Consider the following 19,199-nt stretch of genomic DNA (forward strand, 5'->3'; position numbering starts at 1 on the left):
CCAAAGGTATGTGGACACCTGCTCGTCCAACATCTCATTCCAAAATCATGGGCTCTAATATGGAGTTTAGTCCTCCCTTTGCAGCTATAACAGCCTCCAATCTTCTGGGAAGGCTTTCCTCCAGATGTTGGAACAATGTTGCGGGGACTTGCTTCCATTCAGCCATAAGAGCATTAGTGAGGTTGGGTGTTTAGGGGTGGCTCGTAGTTCGCGCTAGAATTAATCCCAAAGTTGTTTGATAGGGTTGAGGTCAGGGCTCTGTTTAGGCCAGTCAGTTCTTCCACACCGATCTCAATACACTATTTTTGTATGGACCTCGCTTTCTACATAGGGGCATTGTCATGCAGAAACAGGAAAGGGCCTCCCTCAAACTGTTGCCACAAAGTTGGAAGCACAGAATCATCTAGAATGTCACTGTATGCTGTTGCGTTAAGATTCCCCTTCACTGGAACTAAGGGGCCTAGCCCGAACCTAGCCCGAGCCACCAAACTTTACAGTTGGCACTATGCATTGGGGCAGGGAGTGTTCTCCTGGTATCCACCAAACCCAGATTCGTCTGTCCGACGGTGAAGCGTGATTCATCACTCCAGAGAATGAGTTTCCACTGCTCCAGAGTCCAAGCCGACGCTTGGCATGGCACATGGTGCATCTACTCGGCCATGGAAACCCATTTCATGAAGCTCCCGACGAACAGTTATTGTGCTGACGTTGCATCCAGAGACAGTTTGGAACTAGTGAGTGTTGCAACCAAGGACAGACAATCCACTAATTTGAAAGTGTGTCACATAATTTTGTATATACAGTATAGTGTATGTATATCTCCTCCTATAACTACTGCTGTACATATATTGTTCCTGTTTACATATTGTCCATAGTGTCTTTACACACCACAAATGTATATCCGGGACGGCTCGTTCTGACATTTCTTAATCTCTTGTTGCTTCTTCTTTTTTTGTCCTTTTCTTTTTTCCTTGGCATTATTTGTGTATTAGTATTGTACTGTTAGACATTTACTGCACTGCTGGAGCTTGGAACAAAATCATTTTGTTGCATCTGCTTTTAACATATTATAATCTGTGTATGCGGCAAATAACCTTTGTTTTGATTTTACTTTAATGGAAAGTGTTACCGGAAGCACATATAATCATATTTTATTTTTGAGAGGGGATTTGATTCTTCGGGGGATACTAATATACTGTACATAAGATCCCTGAGGAAACCAATTGTCCTCCCCTGGGGTGTTAGAGAGAGAGAAAGGAGGCACAGAATACATTCAATCCCAGAAAACCATTAAGACCTGAGATCAAGTGTCAGACGAACGACCCCAAGCCAAGTGGGAATGAATAGCGGAAGAAGCTGAAGACAAAAGCTTGTCAATTAAGGCAAACAATGTATAAAAGCCCCAGGTATAACCTCTATAAAGGCGATGGATCCATTAAGATTAATCAGACTCGACTTAGATCAATGTCGTGACTTAGATAGGAGAAGGTTTTGGCGGACAATGATATATTTCAGTATGGAGGAGTGCGGACACCTAACTGACACATCAATGGGAGGAAACTTAATTAACACTGTCTGATGTCCATCCCAAATTGCAGCCTATTCCCTAAATAGTGAATTTGTCCCTAGAGCTCTATTGGCCCTGGTCAAATGTAGTGCACTATAAAGAAAATAGGGTGCAATTTGAGACACATCATGAGTAGGGCCAGATCAAAGGGAACACAGGAGAGAAGGTGAAGGCCACATGTAAAGCGAGCACTCCCTTGCTCTGATTAAAAAAAGTGGAAAAAGGAAGAGTCCAAATTACACGGGGAGAGCAATCAAGAGGCTAGGGTGCTGTCGATGCCATTGACAGTCAAACCCCTCTTTCAGCTTTTTTCGAAAACTAAACATTATCAGTTAAAAATATAATTTTCCCTCATTGACTTTGGCCTTTGATTTACAACACCACTTCATGGCCATAATCTGTCCTATTCAGATGAATATGTTAATTATGTTTAGCTTTAAGTGCCATTATCCTTTAGTGCTCGAGCCATTCTTTTAGCTCCTGATGATAGTTATGATAGCCATTAGGACAATAGTACAGTGTCAGTATGTGGCCTTGCTGCCTTCCCTCACATAGCTGTTGTGTTGACTAAGAGGTCTAATTTCCCTGTCGTCTCTAAAAGCAAACACTTTCCACAGTTCACACTGCCGGGAGGGAGCATCTCCGGTTCACACTAGACCCCCCTATCATTGATCCGCCGTAAAGACGTGGCATTTATCCCCACGGCAGGCACACAGACACAGACAGCTCCTCTCTCTCTCTCCCCCCCCCCCCCCCCTCTCTCTCTCTCTTTCTCTCTCTCTCGCAATCTCCCAACCTTTACTATTATTCTCTCTCTCTTTCTCTCTCGCTCTCTCTTTCTCTCTCTCTCCCTAGCTCTCTCTTTCTCTTCTCTGAGCTGATAGTGATTTTTGGTTAAGCACCAGGAGGCCCCTGGGGACACGGTCATTACACTGCACTTCAGTGACACAGGTGATGGGTCCCAGGGTGCTACTAAAAGGACCCGAAGTGGGATTGTATGGACATAATGGGAAAGGATTGTTCTCCCAGGCCCAATTATGAAAACGCCATCCATGACAAAATATAACAAGGGACTGAGGCAAAAGCAGACCATGTCTTCAGGGGAAGACAAAGATTGGCATGGCAGGATTTGTGGAAGAAGAAAACAAATCTGATGACATGGCATGGTATGCAAACTGTAGTCCATTGCCATATTGTAACCCCAGGTATATTTCCTGTCCTCTCTAATGATGTTATTGAACATTTTATTCTAATTGTTTATCAAGTCAAGTGATCACATCTCCTCAAAGACATTGATTGGGTAAAATAGTTTGTAAGGTGGGTTGTTGATGCTGATTTATCCAGTATTTGACTTTACCTATCCAAACAACACACCACACACCGCTCTGAAAGCTGATTGTGGGCAATAATTTCCTCTGGCAGTCATCAGAGCAACGATACTGTCTTCAAAACAGCCCGAGGAAAGATTGGGGAAGCAGACACGCTGACGCTTTGGAAATTAGCAAAACATGATTTAACCATCTGGCGGAGCAGCAGATGCTGCCATAAATTGCTGCAATTTTCAAATGTTGATTTTCTTTAACCCAGATGCAGTTTGGAGTGCCGGTGTGTAGGGTTAGTTAAGCTTAATATATTCTGGGAGATTGAGAAACAGTTTTTCTGGCTGTGGTGTTAATTTTGAAATACGTCTCACGCGTCAACTGCAGTGTTGTAAGATGGCTAATGCAGAGTAGGAGAATTGTGGAAACAACAAAGAAAATAATTATGGCAGTAATGTAATGGTACTCAAGCAGTAATCAGTACACACTGAAAATGGTATAACAAAAACATTTGTCTTTGCTCTTGTTGCCTCTAAATCAGGGGCGGGCAATTCCAGTTCTCGAGGGCCTGATTGGTGTCACAGTTCTGCCCCAGCCCCAGCTAACACACCTGACTCCAATGATAATGATGATCTTCAGTTTAGAATGCAATTTGATTAATCAGCTGCTAGTGATGGAGAAAAATGTGACACATATCAGGCCTTTGAGGACTGATGTTGCCCACCCCTGCTCTAAATTAATAAAATAGCATATAATTACTTTGAGAAATAATTTTTTAAGTGTGGATCCTACAGATGAAACTTGTGCAATATTGGCCATTTACCATATCACTTGCACTTATAACAATTTTACATTTGTGATTGGGCCCAATCCAATGTTTCTCTCCCGTTATACAAAAAGCACGTAAACCCCCTAATTTCTTTGTTTAATAATTCAGAAGAGGGTTCTGATTAAGCCACACCATGAAATACATTTGAAACACTTGTGAGAATTTAGAAAAACAGCAATTACACAATCAGTGTTTGTGACTCCTGTGCCATGTGAAGTGGCTCTTTTAATTAATGATCAAACTCAAATTAAATACTCCATTGCTCCATTGCATCGCTCTGTCATTTGGACTGATGTGACAAGTGACAGATAACTTTTTGATGAAGAGAGCGCGCATGGATTTATTTTCAATTACGTGAAGGTAATGAAAGGAAAAAGTGCAGATCAATGGACATTTGAGCGACACAACAACAATTGAGTACCATGACAGAGACAGTTGCTAAGGGAGAGAGCAGAATGGAGAGAGATGGACAGACAGATGAGAGATATTGAGGCCACAGATAAAGGCTGTGTCCAAGAGAGGAGGGAAGGAGAAGAAGAGAGAAAGGATGGTAACACTTTACATTAAGTTGTCCCTATTACTATGTAACTAATACAGTAATAACTGTGTTCATTTAGTAGTTATATAGATTGTACTATGTAATTAAATGAAAATAGGAATGTTGAGGAATCCGTTATTACACAACTGGTGAAGGTTTATCCACATGTGTAACTACTGATTTTACTACACCTTTTCTTATTCCACTAAGTAATGTTTTGTAATTACATGTTTGAAAGTCACCTGTCAATTACCATGTCAATAACTGACCTTGTTACAAGTAACTACAAGGTTCCGCTATCATTGAATCCACATGTAATGCCAGGGTTGATACATAGGCTAGGACCAGGTAACAACAATATCAAGCAACTTAATGTAAAGTGAAACCCAATTGGGTACCTTTATAATGACTATGTTGTTACAATGTAACAACATTTTCAGACAATAGGCTGACCAGGAGAAATTAGGACAAAGGAGAACATTAGGTATAAGATGGGCTGAAAATCCTTTTGCCCGCGCTGGCGTTGCAGATGACTATATTGGTCCACTAATACTGGAATATTAAAGCCCCAGTGTACTACTTTGTGAAAAAAATTAGAAAACAAAGTATTCCTATTTTTTTTTATACGGATTTTTCATACTTCCCAAGGCTATGTACTTACCCAGGAGCAAGCAACCTAATGTAAAATGAAGTGAAATGTGTATTACTTTGTAGTTTTGATGTAACAACCTTTGCAGACAATAGACTAACCAGGAGAAATAAGGAGACAGGAGAACACTTTTCTTTAATAAATTTGACAAAGATTCACATTCAAACTATTCAAATTCAATTCCCCATTTCATACTCAAAGAAATAACTATTTTATTTAGTAGAAACACAGGGTGGCAAAAACTAGCTTGCTAGCATTTCCCCTTCATTCACTAATGTAGCTAGCTAGCTCGGTGTCACTGGTAGCCTAATGTCAACACCTTTTCCAACTCAGTTAATAAACGTTACCAAATCATCATAAAAATCATGAAAGACTTAGCTTACAATGTTATTTACAATGTTTTTGACTTACATTGCACTTTGCGTATTATAAACCTTTAAAAACATTATAACTAAAGAGAGGGGAGAGGTCAGTGTGATATAACTTCCTGGCTTCTTATATTTGCAAATGTTCTTCTTTTGAATGTGCAAACTTACAATGTCCTTCACTAAATAGTGAACAAAAAGGTAAACAAAATGTTTGATGTTTTTTTTTTTTTTGTATGTGCAGAGAGGAAGAGGAAGTGAGAGGCCCAACATAGAGTGCCTTGCGAAAGTATTCGGCCCCCTTGAACTTTGCGACCTTTTGTCACATTTCAGGCTTCAAACATAAAGATATAAAACGTCCCAGTCCATCATGTTTTCTTCGAGAATGGTCCTGTATTTGGCTCCATCCACCTTCCCATCAATTTTAACCATCTTCCCTGTCCCTGCTGAAGAAAAGCAGGCCCAAACCATGATGCTGCCACTACCATGTTTGACAGTGGGGATGGTGTGTTCAGGGTGATGAGCTGTGTTGCTTTTACGCCAAACATAACGTTTTGCATTGTTGCCAAAAAGTTCAATTTTGGTTTCATCTGACCAGAGCACCTTCTTCCACATGTTTGGTGTGTCTCCCAGGTGGCTTGTGGCAAACTTTAAACAACACTTTTTATGGATATCTTTAAAAAATGGCTTTCTTCTTGCCACTCTTCCATAAAGGCCAGATTTGTGCAATATACGACTGATTGTTGTCCTATGGACAGAGTCTCCCACCTCAGCTGTAGATCTCTGCAGTTCATCCAGAGTGATCATGGGCCTCTTGGCTGCATCTCTGATCAGTCTTCTCCTTGTATGAGCTGAAAGTTTAGAGGGACGGCCAGGTAGATTTGCAGTGGTCTGATACTCCTTCCATTTCAATATTATCGCTTGCACAGTGCTCCTTGGGATGTTTAAAGCTTGGGAAATCTTTTTGTATCCAAATCCGGCTTTAAACTTCTTCACAACAGTATCTCGGACCTGCCTGGTGTGTTCCTTGTTCTTCATGATGCTCTCTGCGCTTTTAACGGACCTCTGAGACTATCACAGTGCAGGTGCATTTATACGGAGACTTGATTACACACAGGTGGATTGTATTTATCATCATTAGTCATTTAGGTCAACATTGGATCATTCAGAGATCCTCACTGAACTTCTGGAGAGAGTTTGCTGCACTGAAAGTAAAGGGGCTGAATAATTTTGCACGCCCAATTTTTCAGTTTTTGATTTGTTAAAAAAGTTTGAAATATCCAATAAATGTTGTTCCACTTCATGATTGTGTCCCACTTGTTGTTGATTCTTCACAAAAAAATACAGTTTTACATCTTTATGTTTGAAGCCTGAAATGTGGCAAAAGGTCGCAAAGTTGAGGGGGCCGAATTCTTTCGCAAGGCACTGTATATACTTAAAAACTGAAAATCAACCAATGTCAGTGTCACGTTCTGACCCTAGTTCTTGTGTTATTTGTTTGTTTTAGTTGGTCAGGACGTGAGTTGGTTGGGCATTCTATGTTTTGTGTTTCTAGATTGGTCTTCTGTGTTCGGCCTAGTATGGTTCTCAATCAGAGGCAGGTGTCGGTAGTTGTCTCTGATTGAGAATCATACTTAGGTAGCCTGGGTTTCACTGTTGTTTTGTGGGTGATTGTTTCCGTGTCTGTGTTTGTTTGCCACACGGTACTGTTTCGGTTTTGTTCACGTTTATTGTTTTGTATTCATTGAGTGTTCAGTTTATGTTTTTAAATAAACATCCATGGACACTTACCACACCGCATCCTGGTCTGATCCTTGCTACACCTCCTCTTCAGACGAAGAGGAGGAAAACCCTTACAGTCAGCCTTTAAATGCTTTATTATCCAAATGTTGAAAGATCTTGTGGGCGATTTAGATAAATAAAACGGGGCAGTTTGAGGCCAAGTGGCAGAGAGGGATGGAGGCGCTGGAGATGGGGGTGTGAGCAGGTGTGATGTAGATGTTGTTTGTATGTGTATGTTTGTATTGTCTAAAAATATCAAATAAAATCGTACAAAAAAATGTAATGAAGAAAAATGACAAGCTATTATTTGATTTATTTTCCTATACATTCTTCATTGTAACCACAATGTCACAGATAATTGAACAAACATAACATGAGCAGATTAACTTGGTCGAAACGTTTCTTTATAAAAGACAATCAGAAAGAATGTTGGTACTTATTTATTTTGATCCAAAGCCACCAATGAGTGAGTCTGCTGATAGAATGCCAGTTTGTGAATTCTCATTCAAGTTGAGAAGTGCAACTGAAGCACAAAATGAGTCTGACGTCGAGCAGAAATGACAATAAGAAGCATTTTAGTTCTGCGTTTACAAAATGCAGCAATATACTTCTTTCGCGTTTTATCTATTTTTATTGTATGAACAACGCAGAATTCTGCGTTAACGCGACCCTTGCTGTCTGCAACTACATAATAGTTGCTGTCTGTAACTACATAATATTTATAAAGGGTATACCTCACTGGGTTTCCCTTTAGATTAAGTTGCTTGCTCCTGGGTGGGTACATGATGATTACAAGTGTATCCTATGTAACTAAATTGTTCTTACATGACACTTGATTCAGTATAGCCCTTGATCACATAGAAATAACATAGAAATAAACTAATTACAATTGTTACAATTGTTGTTACCAGGTCCTAGCCTATTTGTCAAAACTGGTATTACATAATAGTTGTTATTACATGATGATTCAATGATAGTGGCACCTTGTAGTTACATGTAACAAGGTCATACACTGAGTGTTCAAAACATTAAGAACACATTCCTAAGTTTGAGATGCACCCCTTTTGCCCTCAGGACAGCCTTCATTTGTCGGGACATGGACTACAAGGTGTCGAAAGCGTTCCACAGGTATGCTGGCCCAAGTTGACACCTATGCTTCCCACAGTTGTGTCAAGTTGGCTGGATGTCCTTTGGGTGTTGGACCATTCTTGGTACACTGTTGAGCATGAAAAACCCAGTAGTGTTGCAGTTCTTGACACACTCAAACAGGGGGGCCTGGCACCTACAACCATACCCAGTTCAAAGGCACTTAAATATTTTGTCTTGCCCATTCACCCTCTGAATGGCACGCACACACACTCAATGTCTCAATTGTCTCAAGGCTTAAAAATACTTCCTGTCTCCTCCCTTTCATCTACACTGATTGAAGTGGATTTAAAAGGTGACATCAATAAGTCTATATCATGGAAAGAGCAGGTGTTCCTAATGTTTTGTACTCTCAGTGTATTTTCAAATGTGTAATTAGCAAAAAATTGTTACATAGTGGAACTAGAGAATGTGTAATAACATGAGAAGTTACACATTTGGAATAACCTTCAGCAAGTGAATCTGTAATTATACATTCCTTCTTCCAATTGTGTAATAACTGATTCCGCAACAACCCTATCACCATGTAATTATATAGTAAAACCTATAACTACTATGTTGTTAACAGTTATTACTGTGTTAGTTACATAGTAATATGGGCAACTTAATGTAAAGTGTAACCAAAAGGAGAAATGTAGAATAGAGAGATAAATAGAGATAGATAGGAAGACGGGTAAGGGAAAGACTTAAGGGAGGGAGGAAAGGAAAGAGAGGAAGAGAGTGAGAAAGAAAGGTGCTATACTAGAGAGAGAAAGAGAGCTAGACTGGAAGACGAGTAAGGTACAGAAAGAGAGATAGAGGCGAGAAGAAAAAAGAGAAACTGACAAAAGTCTTGCCCAAGAAAATAAGAGATAGAGTGAGAAGAAAAGAGAAGAGAAGCAGAAAAACTGAAAGGTAAGTAGCCCTGTTTGAGGAAGATAGCGAGAGAAAGCGAAACCCAGAGGACAATCCATCCAGGATTTTTTTTTTTTGGTCTTTGGATTTTCAAATGCTTTTCTATGGGGAAGCCAAATTATTAGGACCCAGATTGCAGTTCCTATGGCTTCCACTAGGTGTCAACAGTCTAGAAATTGTTCAATATTTTAAAAAAATGTAAATGAAGAAGTAGTCCACTCAGGTGGACTCTAGTCTTTTGGTGCGCTTGAATGAGAGTGCACTCCGTGTTGTTTTTCTCCGGTATTGGAAACAGTTTATTCCGTCTTCAATTTTATCGATTATTTACATTTTAGGGTACCTGAAATTGGATTAGAAACGTTGTTTGAAATGTTTGGACCAAGTTTACAGGTAACTTATTAGATCCTTTGTAGGCATGTTGGAACAGGTGAGTTGGAACAGGTGTATTTCTGAATCAAATGTGCCAAATAAACAGACATTTTTGGGATATAAAGAAGGACTTTATTGAACAAAACGACCATTCATTGTGTAACTGAGACCTTTGGGATTGCAAAAAGATGAAGATCTTCAAAGGTAAGAGATTCATTTTATTGCTATTTCTGACTTTCGTGATGCATCTGTTTGGTTGGAAAATGTTTTTCATGCTTTTGTATGCAGGGCGCTGTCCTCAGATAATCGCATGTTATGCTTTCACCGTAAAGCCTTTTTGAAATCTGACAAAGCGGCTGGATTAACAAGAAGTTAATGTTTAAGCAAATGTAAAACACTTGTATTTTTTCTGTCTATTTCTGTATTTTGAATTTGGCGCTCTGCAATTTCACTGGATGTTGTGGAGGTGGGTCGCTAGTGGAACGTCTGCGCCAGAAAGGTTAAACTTCTGAATGAATGATTATATAGATCGTAGCTGCCTCTTAACCTGTAGTGACACCCCATCCCGTGAACGGGACCGTTGTCATCATCTGACACTAATTAGCATAACGCAACGGACATAAATCTTCCTAAAAAATCTTCCTATTCATGAAAATCACAAGTAAAATATATTGGAACACAGCTTAGCCTTTTGTTAATCACCCTGTCATCTCAGATTTTCAAAATATGCTTTACAGCCAACGCTAGACAAGCATTTGTGTAAGTTTATCATAGCCTAGCATAGCATTATGCCTTACTAGCAGCAGGCAACCTTGTCACGGAAATCAGAAAAGCAATCAAATTAAATAGTTTACCTTTGATGAACTTCGGATGTTTTCACTCACGAGACTCCCAGGTAGACAGCCAAAGTTAATTTTTTCCCCAAATATTATTTTTGTAGGCGAAATAGCTCTGTTTGTTCTTCACGTTTGGCTGAGAAATCGCCCGGAAATTGCGGTTACCACAACGCCGAAAAATATTCCAAATTAGCTCCCTAATTTTGACAGAAACATGGCAAACGTTGTTTAGAATCCATCCTCAAGGTGTTTTTCTAATATCTATTTGATAATATATCCGTGGGGACAATTTGTTTTTCACTAAGACCGATTGGAATAATGGCTACCTCTGTATTTTACGCGAGAATCTCTCTCGAAGCCACCATGTGACCACTTACGCAATGTGGCCGCCTATGGCTATTCTTCAACAGAAATGCGTAAAAGTACGTCACAATGCTGTAGACACCTTGGGGAATACGTAGAAAGCGTAAGCTCGTTGATGGTACATTCACAGCTGAATAGGGAGTCATTGGAACGCAGCGCTTTCAAAACCTGGGGCACTTCCGGATTGGATTTTTCTCAGGCTTTCGCCTGCAACATCAGTTCTGTTATACTCACAGACAATATCTTTACAGTTTTGGAAACGTTAGAGTGTTTTCTACCCAAAGCTGTCAATTATATGCATATTCTAGCATATTTTCCTGACAAAATATCCCGTTTAAAACAGGAACGTTTTTTTCCAAAAATGAAAATACTGCCCCCTAACACCAAGAGGTTTTAATGAGTTCCAAGAGCTGATCCTTTAAGAACAAATTCTTAGGAACAGTGGGTTTAAGTTCAGGGGCAGAACAACATATTTTTACCTTGTCAGCTCAAAGATTTTCAACTGCACTGTCCCACTCCGTGGTGGATAACATCGACTCTTCGTTTATGTAATGGGCTGTAAGGAAGAAGTGTCCTATTTTTCAAAATCATCAGTCCACATGTCAAGTGTAATTGCGTCATTGTATTTACCCAAATTCTCTCTAAACTCCGGGACCACCCATCAGTTGATTTATTTTGCTTGATGCAGGAGTCTCGTGCGATGGGATAGAGACTGACTGCAACATTCACATCGCCATTCATTTACAAAAGGATCGTCTAATAGCTCGGATAGGTGTGGAAAAGTCCCCCAATTTGTGCCACAGTTTAGACTACCGATAGACGGTCAGTCGGAGTTGAGTCCAATTGTAAAGTATAGCATAAAGGCCAAAAAAGGGCAAACTTGCCATGTATTCTAAAATTGTACATTTCTAACTCAATATCAGAGACTTGATTTGCCCTCACGAAAAATGCATCAACCCATACAAATATATGAATTTATTATAATCAACAGAATAATTCAAACAAAATTAGCTGTAGCGAGAGCAGAGACTGCATACTAAAGACAATTAGAAAGAATGTGTCTTTAACCCTGCATTAAAATATTACTTATTTTGAACAAAAGCCAGGAATGCTGTTCCTGCTTCTGTTGCCTTTTTGATTCTATGATCACCAAGCCTCATGCACCTGCAAAATGTTGGATAAAGCAAGTTCACAAATCTGGCAGTTTTTAAGCTTTGCTATTCTGTGTTAATTAGAACAGACTCTCTGGTATTACTTATACTTTATTTAGTGTTGTTTACAGTCTTTCAAACTGGCAAATTAATTATATTGTAATCTAACAGCACCTGTTTGTCATGCAACACTATCCGATGCACTTTTGACAATGATTTTACATGAGGCCTAATTACATGATATGCCTAAAATACTTATATCCACTAGGCTAAAAAAGAATACAATTTTGCCTTTTGATTATTTAATGAACCTATATTATCCCTTTGGAGCACATGCAAAAGTGATTTAGAGTTGTTGAATGGGAGTGACAAAATCTTTTACAATTGAATTTGAATGAACTGAATGATGAGGATGAAGAGGAAGAGATTGAGCTATTTAATATATGTGTTTTATTTATTATATTTACTTGTGGAATGTTACCGAATAGATGACAAGAATATAAATAATAATCTGGTGGCATTGATAGAGAGTCAGGCGGATAATGGAGTGAAAGTGCACTGTACTGTAAGTATGCAACAACGTAGCCTTTCCAATAAATTGGAACACAAAAGAAGTCATTCACCATTGATGGGCTATCAGCAGGACAATAGATTCTTGCCGAGTTTAGGGACTTTAAAAGTATTAATGGCATGTCACTTCACCTATCTCTTTGCATAGCCCACCACATGCACTGTTTTCTAACCACATCTGGATGGATTCCACAAGTAAATGTAATAAATTACTATGGGAATAAATATCACTGAATTACAGAAATATTGGTATTAAGTAGGCTAATGCAATTGAAGGCAACAAATTGTTGCTTACTGAAACACCCAAAGTCATTCAATTGTTATAATAGTATTTGAAGCAATAGCCTACCCGATCAACTATTTCAGCGCTGTTTTGCGCTGCTTTGAGACAAGCATGAAGACTGATCTTGATAAATAAATACGATTTTTATTTTCACTGAATCTCTGTTTGGGTGTTGGTTAGCCTACAATTAGGGTGTGGAAATTTTGCTCTTCCCTGCCAGTCGCTTAGTAGTCTAGGCCTACTCCCAACCGGTCACGTTGTACAGCACCATATATTCCTAACTGAAACCCTGAGGCCTAAAATGCATTTTCGCTTTTCTTGGAATAGAAACACCATAATATTAATCAATTTAATTAAGCAAAATTTCTAACAGTATAAACAGCACAATAAATACAATAATAAATTATAATTAATCCCATACAGTCTGTTCTAACAACAAAAAATGCACAGCCAATATTATAAACAGTCAAATGCATTCATGAATTCAATCGCTTTAGCTGACATGTTGCGGTTTATTCATTGTTTAATTATGCAAGGCTCCCTTTAAAAAAAATGTTGTTTCATAACTAAAATGCTTGACTGTATTTAAAGACATGGGTGACTTGTATGCTGTGTGATGACATGCACAAATTAATTAATGATTGATTGATATACTGTATATTGAAGTAGGCTTTTATGCCAATAAGTAAGTTACGCTAAAACAGCTACAGTAAACATGACTCTTAGGCCTACAGCTCCATGTCATTTCAATAACTTAGCTTTTCAAAGACGCCCTCTGGTGGTCGAACTAGCATTAATGGCAACAATGGCTGACAGTAAAATACTATGACGTCATGCACTCCCAACATGCTATACCATTCCATAGCACCCCGCAAGCTGTGGAGGCTGTTAAGGGGAAGATGGCTTTTACTAACGGCTGAAATGGAGTCAATGGAGAGGTATCAACCATATGAAAACCATATGTTTAATACCATTCCATTAACTCCATTCCAGCAATTATTATGAGTCGTCCTCCCCTCAGCAGCCTCCACTGGTGGTATGATGTAACTATTAAAGGAAGAACCACTGTAGGTAGGGGTAAAAGTAACAGGGCAACTGGGTTAGATAATAAACAGAGTAGCAGCAGCTTATGTGAAAGAGTGTGAACGTGTGTCTATGTGTGTGTGTGTGTGTGTGTGTGTGTGTGTGTGTGTGTGTGTGTGTGTGTGTGTGTGTGTGTGTGTGTGTGTGTGTGTGTGTGTCAATATTCATGTGTATGTCTGTGTGAGCTTATGTAGTGTGTGTGTATGTGTGAGTTGGAGTGTCAGTGTAGTATGTGTGAGTGTGTGTGTCGAGTCCAGTAAGTGTGCATAGAGCCAGTGCAAGAGAGTCAGTGCAAATAAAAAGGGGGTCAATTTAAGTAGTCTGGGAAGCCATTTGATTAACTGTTCAGCAGTCTATGGCTTGGGGGTAGAAGCTGTTCAGGAGCCTTTAGGTCCCAGAATTGGCGCTCCGGTACCGCTTTTAGATATAGATATAAAGGGTTTCTGAAATCTTGATAAATGCCACATTATCACCATTCTAAGTAAAGTGATACCGTAATAAGTAAGGGGCTTTCCTACCTGAGAGGTCCCTGTTGACTCCCAGGGCCATGCCATCTCGGAGCCAGAGCACCATGCCGTGGTACCCAGGGATGGAGCAGGGCAGGGTCACTGGCTGACCCGCCACCACCACCAGATCTGTGGGCTGCTGGGTAAACACAGCACTGGCCCCTGAAACAGAGAAAAAGGGTATATTGTCAAAATAGTTTCCATATCATTTCATTTTGTACACACACATTTTGTGATATATGCCATTAAACCACAAGAGTCTACGTCCTGTCTACTAAGCTAAATGGAATTGTTTTAAGAACGTCATACCAAGGATAATTTGATTTAGAATTTTAAGCCGTTGAAGTATCTAAAAAATATTTAAAACAAATACTTGAGGAAACATTTATCCATACTACTATTAGCTCATTGAATAACCAACTCACTACAGGGAACAACAGATAGTCCCCCCCCCAAAAAAAGTGTTTATCTTATATCTGAGAAATATAAGAAAAATCAGTATGTGGACACCCCTTCAAATGAGTGGATTTGGCTATTTCAGCCACACCCGTTGCTGGCAGGTGTATTAAATCGAGCACACAGCCATGCAATCTCCAAAGAAAAACATTGACATTAGAACACCCCTACTGAAGAGCTCAATGATTTTCAACGTGGCACTGTCATAGGATGCCACCTTTCCAACAAGACCACATTTCTGCCCTGCTAGAACTGCCCCGGTCAACTGTAAGTGCTGTTATTGTGAAGTGGAAACGTCTAGGAGCAACAACGGCTCAGCCACGAAGTGGTAGGCCACACAAGCTCTCAAAAATCATCTGTCCTCGTATGCAACACTCACTACTGAGTTCCAAACTGCTTCTGGAAGCAACGTCAGCACAATAACTGTTCGTTGGTAGCTCCAGGAAATGTTTTTCCATAGCTGAGCAGCCACACACAAGCCTAAGTGTTGGCTGGAGTGGTGTAAAATTTGCCGCCTTTGGACTCTGGATCAGTGGAAACGTGTTCTCTGGAGTGATAAATCACGCTTCATCATCTGGCAGTCCGACGGATGGGTTTGGCAGATACCAGGAGAATGCTACCTGCTCCAATGCAAAGTGCCAACTGTAAAGTTTGGTGGAGGGGTAATAATGGTCTGGGGCTGATGTTCATGGTTTAGGCTAGGACCCTTAGTTCCAGTGAAGGGAAATCTTAATGCTACAGCATACAATGACATTCTAGACAGTACTGTGCTTCCAACATAGTGGCAACAGTTTGGGGAATGCCCTTTCCTGATTCAGCGAGGTCAATACAAAAATGGTTTGTCGAGATTGGTGTGGAAGAACTTGATTGGCCTGCACAGAGCCCTGACCTCAACACCATTGAACACCTTTAGGATGAATTGGATCGCCGACTGTAAGCCAGCCCTACATCAGTGCCCAACCTCACTAATGCTCTTGTGGCTGAATGGAAGCAAGTCCCTGCCGCAATGTTCCAACTTTTAGTGGAAAGCCTTCCCAGAAGAGTGGAGGCTGTTATAGCAGCAAAGGGGAGACCAACTCCATATTAATGCCCATGACTTTGGAATGAAATGCTCGAAGAGCAGGTGTCCACATACTTTTGGTCATGTTTTGTACTTCCATAAATGTTTTCGACTGGTACCGGGGACATTCAGATGAGTCTTGTGAGGCCGATAGGCATCCTTTACATAAACGGGTCATATTAGTGTGTAGCCGAAACTGTTTGTACGCTACAGACAGAAGTTGGCTGATGGGTCCTCCCGAGTGGCGCAGTGGTCTAAGGCACTGCATTGCAGTTCTAGATGTGTCCAGGATCTGTCGCAGCTGGCCGGGACCGGGAGACCCATGGGGCAGCGCACAATTGGCCCATCGTCGTCTGGGTTAGGGGAGGGTTTGGCCTGCAAGGATGTCCTTCATCCATCGTGCTCTAGTGACTCCTGTGGCTGGCTGGGCGCATGCATGCAGGCACAGTCGCCAGGTGTATGGTGTTTCCTCTGACACATTGGTGTGGCTGGCTTTCGGGTTAAGCGGGCATTGTGTAAAGGAGTAGTGTGGCTTAGTTGGGTTGTGTTTGGGAGGACGCATGGCTCTCGACCTTCGTCTCTCCCGAGTCTGTATGGGAGTTGCTGCGATGAGACAAGACTGTAACTACCAATTGGATACCACGAAATTAGGAAGAAAAAGTAAAACATATTTTTTTTAAATAAATAAGTTGGCAGAGTTCCACGATGCTTGTGGGGGTCAAAACGGAGGACATTGTCGTGTTCATGACAGTCTCATCTTTCCCTAGAGGGATCATAATCGTTTGTAGGCTACAGGGTCTGACAAACACCGCTCTAGCTCTGTCACCGTTCACCTTAGGTATGGAAGTATTACGTAGGTGGATGCGATGGATTGAGACGCATTCAATGCAAAAAAAACAGTTCTCTGTCTTAAACTGACAGATTTTATGGGGATTGTTTTATTATGCTCATTTGATTTCAGCGGGTCGCAGACATCAACCTCAGGGGGTTCAAGCTGACGCTCTTATCCAAAGCGACTTGCAGTAGCGCATGAATAAATTTTCATATGGGTGGTGTAACGATTCTCTTCTTGTGAAGTAGAGGCGGACCAAAGCGCAGCGTGGTGGTTGTTCATTGTATTTTATTACGACACTATACATGAACAAACTAACGAAAAAACAAGAAACGTGAGAACTCAAAACCTAATACAGCCTATCTGGTGAACACTACACAAAGACAGGAACAATCACCCACAAACAAACAGTGAAACCCAGGCTACCTAAGTATGATTCTCAATCAGAGACAACTAATTACACCTGCCTCTGATTGAGAACCATACTAGGCCGAAAACATAGAACTGCCCCAAAACATAGAAAAACAAACATAGACTGCCCACCCAACTCACGCCCTGACCATACTAAATAAATGCAAAACAAAGGAAATAGAGGTCAGAACGTGACAGGTGGCCCCAGCAAGTATCAAACCCACAACCTTGGCATTGCAGGCGCAATGCCCTGCCAACTGAGCCATGCTAGCCTGGTGAGCAACAGCGCTGCTTCCAAGGGGGTACCGTCAGGGTAGATGTTAGATCGATGAAGCATTTGTTAGATATTTTTTTCCTGAGTGCAACAATGAATCCCAATACTAATGTTGCCACAGTAGCCCAGTGAAAATAAGCATACAGAAGCTATGGATGGAAGCAAGTCCGCGGACCATGCACCACTACAGAAAAACAAAAGATAAAGCGCTAATGATGTAGCAATGAACTATTGACTTAACTGAGCTATGTTCAACAGAGAACACAAACAAACGGTAATTACCAATCATTTCTGTTAAATGGGGCAAGGAGAGGGAGAGGGAATGTAGCTGTTAGTGAAGGTATAAACAAACAAGAAATTGAACGGGCTGAACAGAGATGAAGGACAGGATGAAGAAAGACTAATCAAACAGTTGAAAGTCCTGCTGAGACAGAGGCTGTCCAAATATGGACAATTGCAAAGGTGACTATGCAGTGTGTTAGTTAGATAGTGTCCATGGATGGTTGAATTAATGTGGATTGGCTCGCATAGCGAAAAAATGTACAAGATAAGGTGCTGGCATTCGGCCACATCATCCCACATTCATAAATACTCCAACCCATTATCACATGGAAATATTCACACTCAACTTTCATTGCCTGCCATTTATGTTGACGTAAGGCTTACGGTAATGATGACACCAGGTATTAGGAGAGCACTTCTATTAACATCACAATTGCCTTTTTAACCGCAAATGCATCACAGCAACCATCAAATAAAAAATGATCCCATGTAACTGTTCAACTTGATCTGTCTTTAGTCTCATTCATTCCCATCTCAATCCTCATTGCAACAAATGACAGCAGTGTCTTTCTATTGCTGGCAGCAGAGATGATTAGACATATCTTGCAGCACACAGTGGTTATCTACTGTAATGTACACAGTATAGGTCAAGCACCATGTCTGTCTGAGAGACACAGTCACACACCCATGTGTGTGTGCGAGTGTTTGTGTGTGTGTGTGTGTGTACATGAGTGGAATCAACACTGAAGTACGGACTGGTGCATTGCTGACAGCAGCTAACCTCATTTAGAGAACGCATCTTGAAAGGGTATGAATATCGTGAGACAGGGTTCTCTGGAGGAGGGTTCGGTACAAGGTACGTGCAGGAAGACTTGAGGTACGTGCAGGAAGACGGAAAACTTGAATGTCTCACTAAAGAAAATAACACGTATTCAAGGTCTTGCTGAATTGGGTTTCTACTATATCAACATCTCCGGTACACTGTGTCCAAACATTTTATACAGGAAAATCCTTTGGCTCTTTACTTCCTATAATGCGAAAAAAAAGGGGGAAAGCAGACGACATAAACCAAATCTTTACTTCTGCTCTCTCTGGAGACGTACTTGGTCGATTTCCGTCTCTTAATTCAATAAGCTGCAGCTTTATGAGATGTGCCTTTCATAAACATCATCCAACCATTGATTAGATGAATCTCCATAGAGAACAGACACAGCAAACATAAGAACTGCTGTGCTATATTAGGGTGGTAGAGAGGATTATATGTCCCAAATGGCACCCTATTTGCTATATATTGCACTACTTTTTACCAGACCCATAGGGCTCTTAAGGGGAATAGGGTGCCATTTGAGACGCAAACATAGTCTTGTCTTGTCTACAGGCTTCCTTATTAGCTTCCATTTTGACAGTTACAGCTCTTAAGTTGTCTAATGTGTATCTATTGTTTCTATGGCAACCTGTATTTCTATCTCATATCTGATGTTATTAAGTGCTCTTGCTGAACAGTTGTTGTAATATGTGCTTATTACTATACATAAAAAGTGTATTTTAGTATTTTATATACGATTATTTATCTACCAGTCATCCCATGGTCCAGATCCAGACAGTTGCAAGATGGATGGCATGTTGAATATCGA

General features: G+C 40.5%; 1 protein-coding gene across 1 annotated transcript in view; it reads right to left on the reverse strand.

Moving 5' to 3' along the window:
- The window catches only part of LOC139418061 (kirre like nephrin family adhesion molecule 3a), a 286,108-nt gene that overhangs the window by 125,610 nt on the left and 141,299 nt on the right, over window positions 1-19,199 (reverse strand). The window contains exon 2 of the mRNA XM_071167221.1: window positions 14,263-14,412. Coding sequence (XP_071023322.1) covers window positions 14,263-14,412 — 150 coding nt within the window. The remainder of the gene's footprint in view (window positions 1-14,262; window positions 14,413-19,199) is intronic.

Source organism: Oncorhynchus clarkii, chromosome 10 (genome assembly GCF_045791955.1).
Source record: "Oncorhynchus clarkii lewisi isolate Uvic-CL-2024 chromosome 10, UVic_Ocla_1.0, whole genome shotgun sequence".
Lineage (NCBI taxonomy): Eukaryota > Metazoa > Chordata > Actinopteri > Salmoniformes > Salmonidae > Oncorhynchus > Oncorhynchus clarkii.